Here is a 24469-nt window from a genome sequence, read left to right as displayed (position 1 = left end):
AGAGAATGTTTAAATTGAGACTTGCTTAAAATACATTACATAGAGTCATTACCTGTCAGCTACCTTAACATGTAGTAATTACAACCACTACCTTTAAACATCGTAATTATATTTGACGACAATAAATTTTTGTGTTACCAATTTAACGTTTTTTGTTATTTCTCATTGTTGGATATATACATTTTACATTTTGATATATAAATGTTGTGTAAACCAATGTATCACCATTGAGAACAATAAATAAACAACTTTGGCTAAAAGATCAAAATTTATTAACGTTTCTTAATGTCGTTAATTTTCTTCAAAGGAATGTATGCATTATTCTATATAATCTTCATGCATTACTAAACTTTCTATCAGGGCCTCACTACAACTTACAAAATAACTGTCAGTGTAAGTCATGAGAAAAGCGTGCATATTGTATATTGAATACAAAGGGATTTAAACAAATGTAGGTCATATTTTGTCTGCCTGATAAATTGTTTGAAAAAGGACCTATCTGATTTTTCTTTCACTTTTGATCAATGTTTAATGTTGGCTTCGGTTTATTGATCAATTCAGAGTTGTCCCCCTTTGATTTATTTGGGTAGGTACCATCTCTAACAATATCTCAACACAATTTTGTTAATACCGATTTTTTCTGACCGAGTTTATTGATTATCACGGTATCACGTCCACTAGACCATTAAATCTTTGTACATATATGTTATAATGGAAAGATATTTTGCTATGTAAATACATTGCCAAAACACACACATACAAGCACATTAAGCACTGACTCTAGTTGGAAGCTGATATATGACAAAGACAAGCTGACATAGCAATCGCGTAACCTTACATTTCGCTGACAAAATCCCTGACTCTATAATCACTTCTTTTTTCTGGAGAAACGACGTCTTTTTCAATTTTACTGGCGTTGTCGTGGGTGGGGGCTTTGTCGTAGGTGGTGACGCTGTAGTGAGTGGTGGCGTTGTAGTGGGTGGAAGGTTAGTTTTGGGCAATATGTCGTCAAGACTGAATAAAAATTTCACTATTCCTCGACGTTTATGTTCTTTTGTCGTTTGCTTTGGCGAAGGCGTTGATTTTACAAATTCTATGATAAAAGGCGTATTTTGGATGCTTTTGATTGGTACTGGTGTTTCTAATTTGGTAGTAGGTTTAGTTGTCGTAGTTGTTGCTGGTTGTGGTAGTGGTGCTTCCAGAAGTGGTATTATCACTGTTGCCAATAGTAATATTTTAATGTAACATAACTTTATATAATTCTATCATTTTTGGTAAATTATTTTAGATATGCATTTGATTGAATTCTTTCATACAGGTACTAGTGCTTCGCTGTCAATGTACCATGCATCCGTGTTGTACGGCATTGTAATTAAGAAATGTTCAGATATACTGCATGTTCAACCATGAAATCCGGTGATAATATCAAACTCTTCTTTCATATTAAGTCATATTTGACTGATTTATTGTAATTGAGTTTCATGCAATAATGCAAGAATAATAACTTTAAGTTAGTGGAATACATTTTCTATTTAGTTCGATAGTGACGTTTCATAGGAATAAAAGAAACATACTGTAAGAAGGAAAAACAATCATTGCATAACAAAGTAGACAATTTATCAACAATTTTGCACGTCTTAGTAAAAGACTAAGTTTTAGACTCGGACCGTTCAGCAATACGGATCCTGCATGACATCTATTTAAACTTACCTGGAACGGGTGAAGGAGCTGTTGTTGTCGTTGTTGTTGTTGTTGTTGTTGTTGTCATCGTCGTCGTCGTCGTAGATGTTGTTGTTTTTGGTGGCGTTGGCGGAGTATCCACAACAGCATGTGCTAACTGAGGAGCAGCAATGAGTGGCCATGTTGGTCCCACTGAAAACATACTTGACTGTACTTAAAAGTGACTCCACTGCTAAATTTACTGCCAGTGTTTCAGCCATAACGGACAATTTTAATGTCTTGTTTTAGAATTGAGACGGTTTAGAAATTAATATGGGACCCATTATTTCTAAGAGTTCTTGCTAGTTTTCTGCTAATGTTTCACATGAGCACAATAGGGTACAGCTTCTAGCTGCCTGGATTTTGGCTTCAGACAATTTTTGCAGGTAACAAACGCATTAAATTGACTGAATTGGTACAGAGGCAGACTTTACAGTAGATGTCGACGAATTGAAAAAGTTTGGAATTCAATAATAAAAGTCGCGTCGTTTTTTCTTCTACAAATCTGAATGAATTTGAAAATGTTTTTTTTTAATGTTAAGTCAAGTACTACTTGTTTTTGAAAACCGAGACTAAGGAACAGTATGCTTAGGCCAAATGGTATACAACTGAAAGAAATAGGACTACTTCTTTCATATTATACGTGAGAGTTATCAACATATAATACGTGAGAGTTATCAACATGGACCAGGTAAAACGATTGGCTTTGAAATACCGATGAATTACTCAGTATGCTCAGATAAAACAGGATGCATTGATCATTTCTTGCTTCATAGTGCACAGGAAATCGTAAGACCAACTTGGCTCAATGCTGTGATTAAGGCAAGGGCACCTCGTTTGTTTCAATACCAATTTTTGCTTGTTTGTTTTAATAGTGGGAGACTTGTATCACTGATAAAAATCTTTACCATGGCATGTTTAAAGTAGAAATAGTCGTAAATAACGTCTTAATTGATGTAAATGCTTTATACTTAGACTTGAATTAGCCATATTTTATTTAAACGTAGACTGCTTTATACAAAACCGACATGAAAATGCCGGCAAACTGTCAAATTTAGCAACCAGTCAGGCTGCTCTTGTAATTAACATAAGTACCTAAATTTAGAAATTATTTTTTTTTCTTACGAATAAAACAAAATTTTAAACTATATAACAGTATATTTTAGAAATATTTAAAAAAGGTAGAAAACACACACGGCCATGTTGTAGCGAATGCGTGTCGAGGTAACTTATGAATGCGGTAACTGACATGCCAATTTTTGTCTCGTTACTACAAAAATTATCGTAGCGGCATATCATGCACAGCAGATCTAACATCTAATAAGCCATGTGTACAACGCTCTACGCTGAGTGACATGTTGTAAAAGCACATCGGTCGTTATCCGCGTGTTATTCGAATTTAGTCCTTGCCCGAGTGGTACACGAACCAGATTTTCACCCATATTATATTAACTGGCGTTGCCTTAAGATGTTGAGAAGCTGAAACCAGTTTTCTTAGTCAGCGATTCGAAGATATACTCGAATTTAAAATGACATATAAAAACAAAACAAGCCGTTTGGGCTTTAAGATCGGCGAAGATTCAGTTCTCAATATCTTTTCACATTTGTGTTGCTGATTTCAAGTTAGGAGTCTGTAAAGCTGCAGTAGGAACTTAATCATACAAAATCAGATTTACAATCTGTTCTGATTTAACAATGAAAGAACAAAGGTAGAGAGCTAGTATTGTTAATTTCAGTCTTAAATCCTTGATGAATACGGACCAAGGAAGGGCATGAACAGTAATTTATTCCCAATGACACTTTCAGACAGATGTTGCGCTTAAAGCATCATTTACCTCCAGTCAGTAGTGGAAACTTCTCGTTCGAAAAAATAGCCCATAGGTTTTTCCCTACCTCCCGAATAGGACATTTGTTACTAAATATAGTAACTTGCTTCCCGTTTTGAAAGTAATATCAACATTTTGACTTCGTCGACTAAATAGAACAAAGGTATATCTACCATTTTCAACATTTTGAAAAAATGGAAAGCAAATTGTTCGTAATTTGAGGGGCAATGTGCTGAAAAATATCCTGCTTGCTGCTGTGCAATACAAGATTCTGATTGTTTACGATTTTTATTACTTTTCTATTTCGATTCACTTTTTGTACTTTGGAGAAAGTGAAATAAATGACAAAATCGTTCATAGGTGTATTGTTCTATCATGAAATTTATCTAAGCTCTATGGACAAGGAGCACTCTTCACAAATACATAGCAACTACATGATGGTAGTTCCGGTGTATGTCTTTGATTGGTTAAGTATCTATATTACCATTACCTCGAGCATTTTGATTGAATTAAAGTTCGGAAAGTATAGTGAGAACCGAGGACGAACAGTTTCACCTACTGTCTATGACAGCTTTTTGCCGACAAGTCATTTTACTGTAGAAAGTTAATATGAATGGAATATAATGTCAGCAACTGCACGAAATTTTCAGCAACTTACCATTAAAAGAGTAGACACATTCGCAATAAACGGGGTCAAATACGAAATCTATAGGACACTCTATCGTATCCCAGAAAAATCCAAATATTTCCGTGTAAAATCTGGGGTAGCCGGGAATCTCCATTCTGTTACATGTAGGCACTGGAATAAAGAGAGGTACAGTATAACTTTACATTCATTCTAATCAGAAACACGTGGTATAGAGTAGATATGTTATACACTTCCGGCTTGGCTTGCCAGCCAATAATCAAAACTTTCCTAGTAGTTTTTCCTAAGGACTGGTAAGCCATCCATTAAATGTTTTATTACATTACACTAAAAAATATTTCAAGATCGTTCCTCAATTTTTACTTTACATTTTGAACTATAGACATCCAGAGAGTGTTAAAAATACAGGCATTAAAATGGTTTTAGCGTACATTTTAGTTTGATGATGTCAGAATGAAATGATGACGTCAGAGAAGGCTACAAAGATGATGATGATGATGATGATGACAACGATGATGGTGATGATGATGATGGTGATGCAGAATGAAATGATGACGTCAAAGAAGGCGACAAAGATGAAGATGAAGATGATGATGATGACGACGACGACGACGATGATGATGATGATGGCAGTGGCAAAATGATGACGTCAAGAGGCCAAAGAGGAGATGAAGATGAGATGACGACGCGACAGATGATGATGTGGAGTGCAAAATATAAGATGGTGACGATTTATATAATGGATTAGTTAACGATGAATATAGTGATGGCGACGATGAAACAAATCTGCAGAACAGCCATAGACAATATTTCAGAATAAGTTAAAGACCTAAATTTTACAAGTAATATTAACATACTTGAAGATGAACTAAAATACAATAAAGTGCCTTGAATTCACCTGCTTGAAACTGTTCAGCATGTGTATTGTCCATGTCTGCATTCACTGACGGTACCAGAAATATAGCAAGTAAAACATTCACAACTGAAAAGAACATGTCTGTGTTAGGAGCAAATGTCTACATTTTCTAATTTTGGTAATGTTGACTTCCTTGTAACAAAATGTTTCGATCAATTTGTCACAATATGAATTTTGGGCTAATGTATTGAAAAATTTGAACCATATTGGCGGCAATGACTTTATATATCCGGTAGCTCAGACTGTATCATCAATATTATCTATCAAATAAAAGCCGTTTCTCCAATCTGACTAAAGTACTTGATCTTCTAAACGTAGCGTTATAGGAGATGTACTTTAGTCAGATTGGCCTTTTCCCCAAATGGTACTTTTAGTCACTGTGTGTTTCATCAGGTCAATCCTATTCTATATGACTCTTGACCTTTATATGGAAGAGGCAGAATTTTTTTTGTATTTTTGATCATTAATGTTAAATCATTTTCTGATTCTGACTAAATCATGCCAAGTTCTTTATTTTTGACAATACAAAAATATGGAAAACTGGAAAAGACATCATGAAAATAAACTAAACGCAAAAAATAAAAAGAAAACAGAAAATACAGATAGAAATATCTCCAGAATATAAGATTCTTTCACTGGTTATAGGTGCAGATGGGAATTTCCGGCCTCGAGGGTAACTGTTTAGGCGGTAACGAGGTTCCTACCGAGTTACCGCCTAAACAGTTACACGAGAGCTGGATATTCCCATCTGCACCTATAACCAGTGACAGAATCTTTTTCTTGCATACGATATCAAGATAAAAATCAAAATAAAATCAGTCGAACGGCCTTTCTTTTTAGAACTATTTCAAAACGCGTAATTTACAAAGAAGCGCGGGAACCAACGTACCGTAAACAGGAAAGACGTCATGACTTTCAAAGACAAATAGCAAAGTTTATTTCTCGTGTTTGGTGTTTTATCAGTTGCAGCTTTTAAATGGTATTTTTGATAAAACAACGCGTTTTAATCGAGAACATATACCCTTGAACAAAGGAGGAACTGTCAATGTATTGGATTTTTATCGCTTAATTGAAATAAAATATAATTACTACATATATGCTCCGTTCGTAATACGTCATTAAAGCTCGAAAGTCATCTTAATACCCCGGTAAATGATTTTCCACACCGAAAAAATACGAAACCCGATGATCCAAGAAATTAACACTATTTGATTTCTTGGCTATTTTCGGTCAAGTCTCTCATTTTTACACTGCTTTGCACGTGCGAGGCTTTCAACTTCGAGCTCGCGTAATTTCGCGGGAAACCAAGCATTTGTGCCATTTAGCGGGGAACATAGAACAGAAACATATTTAAGTTCTTTTTTTTTTTTTACACTGACATCTCGAAACTTGATGAAATATATGGAGTTAGTGCGAAGTTCTTAATTAATTTCTCACAGTTACTTTCACTTTTGACAGGACATACCTGCATCAGTGTAATCATGCGACATGTAAGGCTTTTTAAGGTGACAACAATTACATAATAAAGACAAATACACCATTTTAGTTATTTAATGTGGTTTGTTAAGTCTGTTTATCTGTCACAGTACATCGTGTCGCAAAAACTAAATACAAAATGTAGTTCAAGCATATCTTAAAAGGCGAAGACATTATTCCATCAATTAATAACGCCATGTTTTTAACCATGTTATAGTCAACACTGTGTGTAAACACCATTCTCGGGGGTGGGGGTGGGTTGGTGGTTATGGGGGTGGGGGGGGGGGGGCTAAATAGAAGATAATGAATGAAAGAATGAAAATGCCCCATAAACTTTACATGCAAATATGCTAACCGAAACTTCTAACGCACACCTGCCCACTACTCTTCTCCACTTCGATATCGTCTTTATACGTTTATCAAACTTCTCACATGTTAAGAAAAGCAAATCGTTAATACAACACTGCAATTTCAACAAAATTTAGTGATGCAGTGTAATCTTCTTTAGCATTTTACGGCCGTTACTCATTTTTAAAACGCTACAAAATATATACCTGAATATTTTTTTGATAAACAACCTTGGAGATGAGTATCATTTTGTGTTAATATGTCCAAATTATGCTTTATTAAGAGCACAAAACATTCCTAGATATTACCATGTTGAAATTCACTCAGTTGTTAAATGCTACAATTGCTAAAGTGATGAATAAATTGGTTTTGTTTTGTGGAAAAAAAAAGCCTTTAAGCTGAGATCAAATGAATTTAATTCATTAGATTGATTGTTTGCATTAATTATTTGTTATTATTTATTACATTACTGTGTACATGCATGATTTTATTTGTATGCAACGATGAACTATAAATGTTCAAGCTAGATATTAATAAAATATATGTTCTGTTCTGTTCTGTTGTGATCAAATATCAAGCCACATTTATTTTGTTTTTAAAAATATGTCAGGATAGAGAAGTCGACGGTTTTTGCCATGATGCATGTAAATTTCTGGCATTAATGTGTGTTTTTGTGACAATCTAAAATTTGGTTGAGGTTATAAAATGAATACCTTTTTTTCCATTTCGTTAAATTTAAATATTTGATTTAAAGCATATTGTTGTAAACATGACGGAAACTTCATAAATATTCTGTTTCTAATTTGAAAGATATTGCCAAAAAAAAAAAAAAAAAAAATATTGGGTGGGAGTTAGAAAGTTCGTTAAGTGTATAATTTACTTTTACACGCATGTGGTTTTATTTTAATTTGTGTTTAACATATACAGTGATGAGTGACAGTCCTAAAAATAAGCCGGTATTTTGGAGCTGTGTCCTCGGATGGGTCAAAGGGCATGGTCCCTTAACTTCCGTAGTTACGCGCTGATGTTGTGTCGACCTACTATATTTGGCGCCATACATGTGCCATAAAATCAACCTTTCCTGCTTATTTACATAATAAATATATATCAGAATCAAACTAAAATATATATCATGTTTAACTTTATCTCAATAATAAAAAAAAACAATAATATTTCGAGGACTAGGAGTATTCGTTGGAGGGCTGCTGTCAATATTATCAAGTCGGAACATTAGCGCATATTATTAGGGATAACTTCTAGCTTTAGCGACTGGGTGGTATATTTCTGACAGTTTGCTCGTATTTAGGTCCTGATTATATGCTTTTGTTTACTGTTTTGATGACTAAAAATATTAAAAGCTGTTTTAAGGGTTTAACAGGACACTAAATTTTAACAAGGACATTACGTGCTGTAAAAAAAACGCAAAATTGTAAAAGTATTACATCCCTATAATTAATTTTTATAATATTATAAATATAATTAAAGCGTGTTAGAGAGAACGACGTACGTAATATTCGTTTAGTTTTGATGTTTATACATTTTCTACTACAACAGCCGTAATGCATCCTCGTTCCTCTGTGCTTCGATCCGAACGTGCAGAACTACCTTAAATATGACACCATCCATGTAACGAACTTCAAACGCTTGCGCTGAAAATAAGTTTACTGTGGATATGCTTGTATAGGGAGATTTTATCATTTTATCAATTCAGTGTGTATGAATGAAGTTTCATAGCGTTCTTTTTTGATTCTGAGACGCCCTTTTATATGAAATAGTAGCACTCCTTCTTGGTGCCTGTATGGCTCCAAATTTTGTCGACGTGACGTAAATATCGCCGCATTTTGATGTTAATTTGCATGTTGATTTGTTTTCATGTAAAATATTTCTTACTTTATTTATAAAAAAACACGAATTGATGATGTTCTTAAACAGTGCTCATTCTGGTTATTTTTTTTCTCCATTTGTCAACGTACTATTGTTTATAAGACAGTTTTTGCTCATGAATTTCAGTTTCCTTCTGTTTTGCATGTAAACTGTTTTAAGGTATCTTGGTACGAGTAACTTCTTCGTATAAAAAAAGATGGCCATATTTATGAGAAAATGCAATTATGATGCATTAAAAAATGGGGATATGGCGTACAGCGGTTGGTTTTATTATCTAATATAATTATTCAAAACGTTTGGTACTTGACTGTCTGTGGTACTAGACGAGTTGCGACCTTTTTTAAGGCGACATAACCATTATGCAATAAATTATTATTATTATCATTATATTGTTATGTTTTGCATATTTTATCTTATACTTTTTGTCCCTTCATATATTCGTACCATATTTAAACAAATACATTTCAAAATATCCTATTATTACCATTACAATTTTTAAAAAATGTTGCGATTATTATATAATACAAAAAATGTACTCACTTTGTATTAAATAATTAAATATTTCCATTTTTAATTACTGCTATAAAAATGATTATCTAAATGCTATCTACTGATATAAATCCGTCAGCTAATAATGAATGAATGAACATTTACTTTTCATTTCTGTAACTTTAAGACAATTAAGGCGGTCACGTGACCAATTATAATAATTTTAAATAATTTTATACAGTGATAAATTACCAAAAATTATTCTTCTATCTAGTATTCATGTACTTTGCCCACGAAAAATTGACAGCATATTTAATAGGTTCATTAGTGGTTGTCTTGTAATACTATGACACCTAAAACAATTATCACGCCAATTAAAAGTAAATTATATCACATTATGTCATACGCACTTTTATGTTCTTGGGGGCATATACGGTGACATGCTATTTGTAAAAAACGCAATTTCGCGTATCTGGAAAGAGCCAAAGACCAAGAAACAACCACAGAGCAGACGTTGTCCCAAATTTCTGAGAGGTCAAAGCATGAGCTTTTTTCTTGAAAAAATATCTTAAGAAGTTAAAACTCATAAAACTGTACAGTACTTAAGTTGTCTATATTTTCTGAAGTCAGTTTCGGTGAAAAATTATTATGGTGACTGATTCGTGCCAGTTCGTTTTTTTTCCGCGACTAATATAAGCGTATGCGTGAGTGAAAACTTGAGATTTGAACGTTAAAAAGGAGGGGCACGTCGAGCGAAATCTGGAAAAAAGAGGGATTTCGTATTTAGAGTTGTTTGCTTGTTTTATGTCTTTGATTGTGTAACTTAAAAGGTAAAACACACTCATTGATTTTATCAATTATATTATTATAGTCTAGTAACAGTGATTGCGCGTTATTGATAAAATAATTGTTTTGTACGTATTGTCTATAGATATAGAGGTAAAATAGCTTCCACTGGCATGACCTTTTCATTACTAAAGATGAAATACAGTAATTTGATTTTACGCAATCATGTCATATTCCAATGCTAATATGCTTTTTCAGATTTAGAAATAGCAAATTGTTTAAATGACTACTTTGTTTCTATATCAAATATTGATGATTCAGAAGAAAACCGATAATTTGATAGAAAATATTATTATAACCGAAGTAGAAATATCGGATGTTTTACAGTCTCTAAACACAAATAAAGCCAACGGTCCAGATGAAATAAGTCATAAAATGTTAAAGGAAACAGCAAAATCAGTGTGTAAACCTTTATGTTTATCATTTAGCAGATCCCTAGATGAAAGTATATATCCAGACATATGGGAATCTGCTAATGTAATGCCACTTTTTAAAAAAGGGGATAGAAACTTACCCTCGAATTACAGACCTATTTCTTTGATAAATTGCGTGGGTAAAGTGATGGAACGTGTTTTATATAAACATATATATAATTATTTACATTTTAACAACCTAATTTATAATAATCAGTCAGGATTCTTAGCTGACAGATCAACGGTTTATCAGCTTATAGACATGTACAACCAAGTAACATATGGTCTAGATAATAAAATCCCAACTTGCATGATCTTCTGTGATATATCAAAAGCGTTCGATAGGGTGTGGCACAAAGGTCTTTTATTTAAAATTAAACAATATGGCATTGAAGGAAACTTATTGTCCTGCTTCTCTGATTATTTAACATTAAGAAATCAAAAAGTTTTTATCAATTCTAGTTTCTCACAAATCAAATAAATGCTGGAGTTCCGCAAGGCTCAGTGTTAGGCCCTTTACTTTTCTTAATCTATGTAAATGATATCGCAGAAAATCTTGTAAGTGTTACGCGTATTTTTCTGACGATAGCTCCCTTGCTGTTACCTCAAGCAACATTTTATATATTGAAACTACTTTAAATAACGATCTAAGGCAGATAAATGAGTGGGCAAAACAGTGGTTAGTTCAGTTCAATCCCCAAAAAACTGAAGTTATGTTCTTTTCCTTAAGGTCCTTTAGAAAACCAGAATTATATTTTAATGACATAAAATTAGATTACGTCCAACATCATAAACACCTTGGGTTAACTTTAAGTCAGGATTGCAAATGGCACGAACACATAAATAATATTTCTGCATCAGCTTCTAATAAGGTACTTGATTCAATGAGGACACTTAAATTTAAGTTAAAAAGAGTTTCATTAAACCAAATCTATTTACCTTACATGAGACCTATTTTAGAATATGCATCTGTCGTTTGGGATGGCTGCACTGAATATGAAAAACTTTCACTAGAAAGACTTCAGTATGAAGCTGCAAGAATAGTTATAGGTTTAACCAAATCAGTTTCTATCAATAAACTTCTTGTTGAAATAGGATGGGTGTCACTTTCTGATGGGAGAAAAATTCAAAAACTAATTACTAATTAGTCCAATTTTTAACGGACACAATGATCTATTACCAGATTACTTAAATAGAATTTTTCCAAACATTGTTACAGAAAATGTTCCGTACAATCTACGTAATAGTGAAGATTATATTACCATTGCTAGGAGAACCCCGATATACTCAAATTCATTTATCCCATCTTCAATTTCCTTATGGAACAATCTTCGAAATTCGGAATTCACCATCACTAAGTATTTTCAAAAGTAGATTAAAGAAAAAATTTCAACCACCACCAGTTCCTTCTTGTTATCTTGTGGGTGAAAGACATTATTCAGTATATCATGCAAGAATAAGAAACAATTGCAGTAACTTAAACAACGACCTTTTCTTAAATCATCTTCGTGAAAATTCAACATGTCACTGTGGAGCCGAATGCGAAGATGCTGAACATTACTTTTTTCAATGTCCAACTTTTAACGAACAACGCATAAATCTATTTAGATTGACACGACATTTTCATCCTTTGAACTTGGACTGTTTGTTATTGGGAAAACATGTGCTATAACCTGAGGAAAATGAAGAACTATTAATCGAAGTTCAAAATTATATAAAACATATTAATCGTTTTGAATAGTGATTGGATATGTATCATTAGTAGTCCTTAATTAAATCCCTCGTGACTCTAAAACTCATTCTTAATCCTTGTGGAAACTGGCATCAACTTCTTCAATCTGTTCGAGCTATTTTCTTCTTTCTTATAAGGTCTTTAAACAACCAAAACTTAAATATTGCTCATTTACATTGTATTTTGCTCCTTTAGGTTATAATTGTCAGCCGATCAATTTTTATATGTTTTTATTAGGGGAAGGCATTCATTGATGTTGTAAGAACTTGTTGCCCAACCCTTTTTGCTTTACTTCTTTATGCTGTGTATAGGTTCTGTTATTGTAAATATGTATAGAGCAAATAAGATATGATTAAACTAAATATTCCAATGGTAATTGTTTGGAAAATAGATTTTAATTTTGCGTGCTATGTTGGCAAATAAAACACAGTTTGAGTTCAGATTCGTAGTAATCTAATCACGAAGGCCGAATTCTAACACATTCAATATTACACCAGGAAGGGATATTAATGAATAGAAGAGATTGGTGTTTGCATATGCATTTAAATTTAATTTGTTATAATATTATGTTTTGGACTAGGGATTTCTACAAATAACTAATTGCTGTGTAACATAAAAAATGATTGAATCGGTTTCCCTCCTTAAAAGTGCATAGGTATAATTATTTCGGTGAAACAAGTGATATTTTATATAAGTACGGCTAACGCAAGTGAGAACAGATATTACAAGCCTTAGTAATATCGGTGCACTGCACCCAAAGTGTTTGTTGCTCTGTTGCAATGGAAATAACGCTTCTCTATAAAAACTCTGTCGAGAAGGAAAATTGCTTTTCATGTTTTTTTTTTGGCTTTTTTTTTTACGAAATAATTATGGCGGAATTTAAAGTTTCAAAACAAAAGGAAAGAATTTATCTGAATGTACACGAAAACACGAATTTCATAACATCATAAGCTATAATAATGTTTTTACATGTTTTACTGAAATGTGTCTTGTTTCTGCAGAAATAATATTTCTATATGAATGTAGTATGAAATAAGGCAGTGCCTCAATCGGGAATAGCTTTCCCAGAAATGTGCGTTTGTGTCAGTTTAAAGGTAGATTGTGGAATACAAAACAATACTACACATATTAGCCTGGCTCCCTGGCTGCATAGTTATTTTTTATATAGATACAGGAAACATTTTATAAGAAAATTTTAAGCCTCTAAAATAGCACAATTTTATCTGATGGCTGAACCATACAGCCTGGTGAAAGTTTTCAAAAACTGCATATTTATAGCCTAAAGATTGCTAATTTCTAGCAGTCAGATGTACAATTGGACTTATTTAACAGTTTAAATGTGTAATTTGTATGCAGATCACAGTCAGATCTATACTTGACATATAGGTAGCATCTTCATAATGAAATAATTTTAACATGACATGATTTTCATGGATAATTAGATCATACACCACAACTACAATTTAGAGTCTAATTTTTTAGCTGATTTTGCAGTTTGTGTGTTTGACTGAAAATACTTTTCTTGCATGAAACATGACCCCAAATTTTCCTTCGATTTTTATTCAGCACAGACAATATTCTTCAAGAAAATGTAAGTTACTGACATTTAAAATGGGTCATGATGTGTGATGCAGCACTGATTGGAAATATGTCAATTTTATATAGAAAAAGAAGAACAACTATTTAGTGTATTGTAACCTACACTGAGAAGAAAAAAAACACTTGAATGAACTTCCCTAATGACTAGTTCTGATCAAGATAACTAATTTATTCTGATCATTGGCTAATCAATCGTCGTTCAACCACACTTGGACGCTAGAATGTGTATAAGCAACATAGTGCAATGTGAATATCAAATAACAATTCACTGCAACTATCTTTTCTTTTGTGCTTACCTCTCCCAGTTTTCGGCCTTAGTTTACAAGCCGTGTTGGTATCCGGTGTCAATTCATTGAGGTATCAACTAGACTCCAACATCCCGTCTTCTTGAGAAAGGTCCAATATCATAGATCAACCGACAAGCTGAACACTTGTAAATTGAATGCTTTTCCCATTTTTACGGCCACTACCGCCGCCCTTTGTCATGTATCGCTAACTACACGGCCTGGCCTAATTAGTGATATATATGTGCCGCGTCAATTAGCAATATATATGCCGTCATGGTTGATTAGCGATATATGTGCCGCGTCAATTAGCGACATGTGCCGCGTCAATTAGAGATATATGTGCCGCGTCAGATAGCGTTATACGTGCCCCTGACGCGAGGTACACGTGGCGTTGGCTAGGTCAGAGAAATGTGGGATAATGAAAATACTACATTATCCTTATTTTACTTATTTTGCAGAAAACTATGTCATTTTCCATCACAGAAACAAAGTTGGACGATTTTATTCCATGAAAAGGGGAAAACACTCAATTTGTGTTAAGGTTGTCAGTTGATCTATGATGTTGGGCCTTTCTCCAGGTTTTGGAATCCAGTTTAATTATACCTCACTGAAATGACACCGGAACAACATCCAAGACTTGTAACCTAAGGGAGATAATTGGGAGAGGTCAGCACTACGGACAAGAAATCTTGCATTTTATGAGTGTTAATTAAACCGGTCTGGTCGACTGGTCTGCAGGCTGTCGGTGTAGTCCTGGCGGTATTCGCTGTAACCGTCTTGTCAGTTTTAAAATTATTCGTACTTATGATCTGAAACTGGGCAAGCTGTATACATGTGAACATTTTTTAATATATATAAATATAACAAGAGGGTCATTGACCCTAAAGCGCTCACCTGAGTACAAGGCTTCAAGTGTGTTTGTATAATGTAATGGTACAAGTACAGGTTTCTTCTATGTTAGCCTATGTTATACACATGTCACACACATTTTTGAACATAGGGCAAAAATTTGATCAATTACGGTAGACAGTACAACTCTGAACACCCCACGCCAAATATCAAGGTCTTACTATTATTGATTCCGAGAAGAAGATTTTCAAAGTTTCTTATATATAAGCCTATAGTAAGTACATGTCACACACAAGGGCGTAGCCATTTATTTGACCTTATGGCAATAATTTGGACAATGAACCGGAACCATTCGAACAGTTTTTAAAGAGGGCTACCAGAAGTCATTTATGTAAAGTTTCATCAAAATCCATTCAGTGGTTTTGGAGAAGAAGTTGTATAAAGAAATTGTTGATAAAAAGTGACAACGCTCTATGGCAGCCATGGTTTTTGACGAATCAGAAAATTTTAAATAATATTTGTAAAAGGTCACACAAGGACCATTTGTGTAAAATTATTTTAAAATCGGGCAAGCAGTTTAACGCAGGAAGATTTTTTAAATTTCTTAGTACTATATACATATTGGGAAAAGTGACCACGCCCCCCTGGTTGCCATGTTTTCTGACGAATCGGTATAATTTGAACAAATTGGTAGAGGGTGACATATATATAAGGACCATTGTGTGAAATTATTTCTAATCGGACTATCGGTTTAGGAGATGTAGTTTCAAGATTTTTCTATTTTTAGCTCTGGTGGCCCCTATGTGCAACCAAGCGGAACCGTTTGAACAACTTTGGTAGAGGACCATCCAAGGAACATCCGTGCCAAGTTTCATCAAAATCAATTCAGTGGTTTGGGTGGAGATGTCTTTTTAACACAATTGTTGACGACCGACGGACGCACGACGGATGACGGACACAGCGTGATCACAATACCTCACCATGAGCACTTTGTGCTCAAGTGAACTAAAAATATAGACACGTAACAGGATTTTGTACATGCATACCTCTTTCTGTCAGCACCCTCTCCCCCTCCAAAAAAAGCAAAAACAAACAAAATACATTTTGACCACAGTTCGACCAAATTCCTGCCCCTTATAATACACTTGGTTTCTGCGATTAACGGTATAAAGGCAATAAATTAGACTATCTAGAACGCTATCTGGAGAGAACACTTAATAATCCCTGTTTCTGATAAATAAATTCAGTGAACTTATAAAGGTATGTTTCACTTGGAAATTTATGAAAACGAATACAGAAGAACAATCCGACGCTCCTTTACAGTCGCTGATCCTTTAATAGCTCCTGCGTTACCTATCAGTTTGGTCATAAATCGCCCAAGAAATTGAATTCATCATTTACGACAAAAACATGTTACAGGAAAGTGTCAGAGATAACATGGATGTGGTAATGTAGTATTCTTGCAAGAGAATGTACTGGAAATAACGTTGTATTTTTTCTGTACCACGACCACGGCATAGTAGCCTAAACCTGCTGTTTTCGTATGGTTTTTGTGCTTAAACAGTAGGTTTGCCGGAAACCCATGCAATAGCAACGACTGTTCCACAATGTTTGGAGCACATCTTGTGTTATATGCCGTCCTTGACAATAATTTCTAAATAACTGGAAAATACCATTTTTTTACCCAAAATCACAAAAACCGCTCCATTGGATCCGAGATTATATATGCGTTAATGGTTTTTCAAAGCTTGTAAAAGCTCACAAGAGCTTATGTTTATTTGTTGTAGTCTTGCCGGCTCAAAATAAACCTTATATTATCTTACCATATCTAATCTTATCTTACCTTATCTAATCTTATCTTATCTTAACGATTGGACACGACAGTACTGGTAAAAACAGCGGGGAAAAATATTGCCGAGGCGGCCCGTGTTCAATTCCTGACGTAGGCATATTTTTTCTTGATTTGGCATTTTAAAGACAGTTTAGAAACAAAAACTCATTTTCTAATTTTCATAACATGACCAAACTTCAATTTTAAAGGAAGATCTCTTTCAACCCATGGAGGTAATATAGAGATGGATATTACCTCCATGTTTCAACCAAAGTCAGGAGGTCAGTGGTCCCTAGATTTATGAAAAATAAAGTTATAGGAGAGATCGCCGTGACGTCACGCGTTAACATCTGTTTATCTGGTGGTTGGGAAAACAAATGATTTTAACACCGTTTGCGTATTGAATCAGAATTTTTAATTGAATTGCCAGTACTTTCAACTGAACAAAAAATTGGTGTACGTAATCATCTACATCTACATCTACATCTTTCACCCAACCGTCGATTTCCGACTATCACTGGGCGGCGCTGTCAGAGAAACAGTTGTTAAAGAAATGATATGTTACAATGTTAAAATAATAAAAGCTAAAAAAGACAGTATGCTACAGTTAAAATGGGGCAGAGGCAATAGAATTACATACTGACCACCGCCAGCCTCTCTCTAAAGATACCGAGGCTGGGGCTAGATTTAACAAAAGTTGGTAGGGAGTTCCAGAGACGGATGGTCCTTGGGAAGTAGGAGTTAGAAAAGTACTGAGTGTGAGACATTGGGATTAAGTAATTTAGGTTTCTAGTTGGAATAAGATGAGATTGATCGACTGCAACTGTCTGGGTCCTTATTTTATAAAACATTACTAATGAGTTGTGTAACCTTCTATATTGGAGTGTATTCCATTCTAAAGTTTTCAGCATTTGTGTAACACTACTGGTGTAACTGTAGTCGTACATGACGTACCTAGCAGCTGACCTTTGGACATTTTCGGCTTTGCTAGTGAGGGTTTTTTGCCAAGGATGCCAGACGCTTGAACAGTACTCAAGTTGAGGGCGGACATAGGTGTTATAGGCAGCAATTTTGACCTTTTTATTGTCAGTTTTCACATTCCGTTGTATGAAGCGAAGAGTGGAAGTTGCTTTGGAAATGATATTGTCAATATGTTTGGACCAGTTTAGATCTTTGGAAATGGTTATGCCTAGGTATTTAGCTGCCTCACAAGTTTTTAACTCTATGTTGTGAAGTTTGTAGGGGTAGACCACGGGATTTTTCTTTCTAAAGATTCTAAGGACTTCACACTTGTCCGGGTTGAATTCCATGGACCATGTCTTCTCCCAGGTTTCTAAGTTAGTGAGGTCTTGTTGCAGAGATACACTATCTGAAATGGAGTTGATGGTAAGGTATATTATGGTGTCATCTGCAAACATTCTTGCGTTACATTTGACCGAGTCTGGTAAGTCATTGATATATACCAGGAAGAGACATGGCCCAAGAACAGACCCCTGGGGAACTCCAGACAGTACAGGAAGTTCACTGGAAAAATGACCATCAACAGCGACTTTCTGGGATCGGTTGGACAGAGAAGATTTGACCCAATTGGTAATTTGTGGGTTGACACCAAGGCTTTGTAGTTTATAAATTAGTCTTATGTGATCGACCTTGTCAAACGCCTTGGAGAAGTCCATGACAATAACATCTGTTTGTTGACCCTGTTCAGTGTTATTGTAAAGTTCCTGAGTGAAATTAATGAGCTGAGTCTCACAACTGTGACCCGATCTAAAGCCATGCTGGAACTGGCTAAGTAGATTATGCTTGTCAAAATAGGTCATAAGATTGGAAACAACAATGTGTTCAAGGAGTTTAGAAGCAATGCAAGTTAGGGAAATTGGACGATAGTTACTAGGTTTAGACTTGAGACCTTTTTTAAATACGGGGGCTACAGTGGCTTTTTTCCAATCACTGGGTACTAGGCCAGATTCGAGAGATAACCTGTATAGATGGGCAAGTACAGGAGCAATCTCATGGTGGAGTTCTTTTAGGATGCGTGGGGATAGTTCATCAGGTCCCGAGGCTTTATGTGGGGATAGACCATTCATTTTCATAACTAAACTGGGCTCATTCATTCATGGTCAATTAATAGCTGAGCGTGTGAGACAGAACTAGAACTATTAACATTACAGTGATTCTTCGAGTTCCAAACGTCAAATACATTCTGCTAGCAATTTTCATTATTGTGTACGAAAATTATTAGTACAAATAAAGTTCGAGTTGCGTCCCCTTACACCTGTCCAATAGATGTCGCTCAATTGTCAATAAAAGCGTACCGGCCTTCACCTTTAATTTTACCTTTAAATCAGGTTCAAAATATATTAGAAATCTCAACTCCAAAAACAATAACAACAAATAAGAATATAGAGATAAATAGTGAAGTCCCATTTGAGGTACCGGACTCTCCGTCAGTCTCTATGGGATCTAAGGATACCACCGTCAGTGACGACGGAGGGTTCGACATCACAGATGAGGACTCAATAGTTTCCTTACATTCCTCACTTTTTAACTCTAGCACCTCTCCTCAAAAAAATAAAAGTAAAGTTAAAACAGAAAATTATAGTAATTTATCAATTTCTGGTTTGGTGGCTATTGAAGAAACTCCAACAAAAATGGAGTCTATAGTAGTTGACAGATCTGCACAAACTTCACCCTTATCTGGTCAAAAAAAATCTGTCCATTTTAAAATTCAACATCAAGAAAAAGTAAAACATACTACCATTGACGATTTGACTAAAATCATTAAAAACATCATAGCAAGCAAAGCTAGACCGGCAAAAAATAAGCTACATTTTTTTATTCAAAATAAATTAATCAGTGGTTTGGATTTAGAATCAAATAAGGAAGAGGTGCTAGACAGAAAAATCATTAAAAAAAACATATTTAGAGCTACATCTACCCGGGGCACGGCCATGATCGGTGGGGGATGTAATATCCCTAGCACCCCTAGAAAACTAAAATGTGGCAGACAGCAAATTACTAAATTGATTAAGTCTCCATTCATTAGAACAATATTAAGTAATAAAGTAGGGGGAGGTAACATCAACCATGTCTAAGTCTTTAGAAATTATTAGTTTTAATATACAAGGTTTGACTAGTGTCAAACATACAGAATTAAAACTTTTTCTAGAAAATAACCATCATATTGATATAATATGTGTCCAGGAAACAAAATTTACTAGTAATTGTATTAGGACTATTCCTGGATACTACTCAGAATTTAAACATTATTCCAATCCAAAAACAGGAAAAGGGGTTATTGCTGGGGGACTAGCAATATATATTAAGCACGGAATTAACTATGAGGTGGTCACTGTAGACAGCCCCAGGGACAAAGATGGGGAGGTGGTCTATGAAATTCAATTGATAAAAATATATACATTAGGATCTCCTCTATTCCTGGTCAATTTATATGCAAGGGGAGGTAACCTGGAATCACTGAACAAGATAACAGAACATCTTGTTCAAGATAACAATCTACAAGACTGTGTGATAACAGGTGATTTTAATGCTTATCATGAAAATTGGGGGTCAAATTATACAGATAAGAGGGGTAGGGATATTTGGAACTGGGCAGAAAATCATAGTTTGGTCATTATGAATGATGGTACTCCCACAAGGTTAGATAAAAGTAGAGGTATATTCTCCTGTATTGACCTCACTTTGGCCAGTCCCAAGATTTCGGCACAATTGGCATGGGGAGTAGTTAATGATAACATGGGATCAGACCACTTCCCCTTATATATATCATTAAATACAAAAATACAAGAAAATATAGAACAGAAATATGGGACTAAATATAATTATGAAAAGGCAGATTGGTCTACTTTTCATCAGCTGTGTTTAGGTATTGAACCTGAGGATGTCTACAGTGATGATATTGACACCTTTACTACAAATTTAACTAAAAAGATACTGGACATGGCTGAGAAATCTATTCCTGTCTCTACCTCTGGTCCAAGAAAGGGCAGGTCAGTCCCGTGGTGGAATGATGCCTGTAAAAATGTGGTACAGGAAAGAAAACAGGCAATAAATCAATTTAAAAGAAATCCTAGTCCTGATAATCTGGACAATTTGACTCAAGCAGAAAATAAAACCAAACAGGTCATCTTGGAAGCTAAAAAACAAAACTGGATGGAATTCTGTGAAAATGTATCAACTAGTAAATGTAGTGCAAAAATATTTTGGCAAAAAATTAAAAGAATTAAAGGCATAGCTTCCAACCCTGTACCACTATTAAAACTAAACAACAACATTGCAAAAACTCCCCTTGAAAAGGCTCAGTTTCTGGTGACGCACTACAAACAGGTCTCAAGTGACTCAAATATGTTACCAGAAACCCTTCAATATCAGGCAGATTTCGAGTCACGTCACAGAAATACAGTATATGAGCCGGGGGAAAATGATACCCCTTTAAATCTACCTTTTACTCTCCAGGAATTAAAAGATAGCATTAATAAAAGGCGTGATTCTGCAGCGGGGCTGGATATCCTGTCCTATCAAATGTTTAAGCACCTGCCCGATACTATATTGGAGTTATGGTTGTTACTATACAACAGGGTGTGGCAGGGGGGTGTGTACCCAGCGGTGTGGAGGGAGGCGTGTGTGATACCACTACATAAAAATGGAAAAGATAAAAACGACCCTAAATCATATAGACCAATTAGTCTTACTTCCCACTCAGGGAAATTACTGGAGGGGATGGTAAAGGCACGTTTAGATCATTTTCTGGAATCAAAAAATATCATAAACCCCTTTCAATCTGGCTTTAGAAAGGGAAGAAGCACTTTGGATCAGCTTGCGCGTTTGCAGCACGATGTGATCCAAGCCAAAAATAGATCACGTTCAGTGCTTGCAATATTTTTGGACTTAACTGCAGCTTTTGATTTAACGTGGCATTTTGGAGTACTATATAAACTTAAAGAATATGGTATCACAGGCGCCTGCTTCCAGTACTTAAGGTCCTTCCTTGAGGGCAGGAAAATTTCTGTTAGAGTAGATGGGGTACTTTCGGATCAAGAACCTCTTGAACGTGGAACTCCCCAAGGTTCGATCCTCTCACCGTTGCTCTTTTCTATTATAATCAACGGTCTCCCAGATACCCTCCTAAACTCTGGGATGGTCATCAGCCAGTTCGCAGATGATTCTGGAACGTGGAAATCAGGGTCCAATTTGGTCAAACTAGCCCAGGATGCACAGGCAGGTTTGGACTCACTATGGGGATGGGCTAAAAACTGGGGATTTAAAATTTCAGAAACTAAAACAGTAGCTATTCTTTTCGGAAACAAAATACAGCACACTTTGAACGTTAATTTAGGCGGCACACCAATAAAATTCGTTAAAGTTGCTCGTTTTTTAGGAGTACTATTGGATAAAAAACTCACATTCGAGCAACATATATTAGATTTGGTTAAACGGTGCCAGAAGGACTTAAATGTAATGCGTATGTTAAAAGGCACAGATTTCGGAACAGATAAAAATAGCCTTTTACTACTATATAAGTCCCTTATACGTTCAAAAATAGATTATGGTGCTCAAATCTATGCTGGTGCTAGCAATACTCTACTCAAAAAGCTGGATAGAGTCCAAAACAATGCCCTGAGGTTGGCCCTGGGTGCCCTCAGCTCCACCCCTGCACAGGACCTTGAGGTAGAGGCAGGAATACCTCCCCTGAAACTAAGAAGAATGGAACAAACACTAAAATATTGGACCAGAATTAAGGCCTCTAAAACTAATAACCCAGTACACACCTTATTAGGTACAGGCTATTTTGTTAAATCAAAGTTCAAAAATCACAGTCTTCCATTTGGGGCTCATTCCCAGGAATTGGCTGATAATTGTGGCCTAAGAGATGTAAATGTTGCCGAACACAGACCCTCCGTGGTTCCGCCATGGACTCTCAAATTGCCAGATGTTGATATTCTATTAACAGAAAAAGTGAACAAATCTGATTTGCCGCAATTCGCAAATACAGAAACAAAAATCTATTTCGAAAAATATTCAGGTCATGTTCATATATATACAGATGGATCCAAATGTCCGAATTCAGGCAAGGTAGCTTCTGCTGTTGTAGTACCATCAATGAATTTCGAACAAATCGACAGGTTAACTAATAATACATCCATCTATACAGCAGAACTCCTTGCCATTAAAAATGCTATGTGCTGGATTTTGGCCAATAAACCAAGCAAAGTGGCCATCTTTTCGGATTCATTATCATCACTGACCTCACTGAAATCAAATAATAGTCAGTCGAGGCCAGAACTGTTGTCAGAAATAATTAATTTATATAATGAGGGCCTGAACGCAGGCCTAGAGGTTACCATAGTATGGTGTCCAGCACACATAGGTATATCTGGCAATGAGAGAGCTGACTTGGCGGCCAAGGCGGGACTGGTGTTTGACAGCGTAACTAAACATATTGACCTCTCACCCACTGAAGTATACTCCAGGATTCGAACCTATATTCTTGCCAAATGGCAAGCAACGGTTTCTATAGGCGAACCGAAAAATAAACACATTAAGACTTCAGTGGGGCTCAGCCGTCCAATGGTCTATTCACAAGTTAAAAAGGTGGATAAGACCATAACACGGCTGAGACTGGGCACAAACCTGTTGCCCGGGAGTGTCGGGCAATATATCAAGAAGATTGAACCGGTTTGTGCCCAGTGTAGAGTGAAATATGATACTAAACATCTGTTACTGGACTGTGGTGAATTTGGCACCAATAGAGAAGCTTTAAAACAATCATTATCATTCTGTGACCTCAATTATACAATAAAAAACATACTAGATCCACCAAAAATTAATAGAGTAGCTGTCTTTAAAGCATTAGAAAAATTTATTCTAGACTGTAGATTAACTGATAAAATCTAACATAAACATTATTAAGGTTTTCTGCTTCCCACATGTGTTTCTTTTTATTATTTAAATATCAAATACAAAATAGTGTAAGATTTATACTGGATTTTCATACTTGACAAAAGAAAGAAATGTAAAATACACAATATAACCAAAAGATCTGGTTATATAAAGCATTGCATTATTCTATAATAACTTTATAGAGTAAAATAATATTAATAGTACATGTATAAGAAATTTAAATAATAATGAGGTTTATACTTGACAACATCAGAGTGTAAAAAAAAAATTTGTCAGTATTGTCAGAAATAACTAATATTTCTATATAATCCCAAAGAGGGTTTTTTGAGGGAGTGCAGACTTGCCGTACATCCCCATTGTAATTAATTTAATGGAATAAGAAAAAATGAAAATTAAATAGGATAATACATATTAACAAGATTGTGACAGATATTCATTATTTGAATCTGATAATATAGAACACAAAGTTGGGTAAGCAGTAAACACAGAATAATAACAATAACTGTACAGATATAGGGGTGCTGGTATATTCTATTTTATTCTATTTAACTTATAATAGATATCCATTGGATTGTCAATATTTTACATATATTCTTTAAATAAAAACTTTAAAATAGTTAAATGGCACTTAGGACCCAGTTGTTTGGGTAATTATGAGTAATAGCTAAAGACGACAAGTCCTTTTTT

General features: G+C 35.0%; 1 protein-coding gene across 1 annotated transcript in view; it reads right to left on the bottom strand.

The window, feature by feature from the left end:
- LOC123536030 (uncharacterized) overlaps positions 1 to 9493 on the bottom strand; it is a 41631-nt gene extending 32138 nt beyond the window's left edge. The window contains exons 1-5 of the mRNA XM_045318807.2: positions 9356 to 9493; positions 5090 to 5173; positions 4204 to 4344; positions 1711 to 1872; positions 839 to 1216 (exon numbers count right to left, since the gene is read on the bottom strand). Of these exons, the coding sequence (XP_045174742.2) occupies positions 839 to 1216; positions 1711 to 1872; positions 4204 to 4344; positions 5090 to 5173; positions 9356 to 9383 (793 nt within the window). The 5' untranslated portion in view covers positions 9384 to 9493. The remainder of the gene's footprint in view (positions 1 to 838; positions 1217 to 1710; positions 1873 to 4203; positions 4345 to 5089; positions 5174 to 9355) is intronic.
- Positions 9494 to 24469: the final 14976 nt, after the last annotated feature.

Source organism: Mercenaria mercenaria, chromosome 17, assembly GCF_021730395.1.
Source record: "Mercenaria mercenaria strain notata chromosome 17, MADL_Memer_1, whole genome shotgun sequence".
Lineage (NCBI taxonomy): Eukaryota > Metazoa > Mollusca > Bivalvia > Venerida > Veneridae > Mercenaria > Mercenaria mercenaria.
Note: the sequence above shows the minus strand (reverse complement) of the source record. Positions and strands in the feature narration are given on the sequence as shown.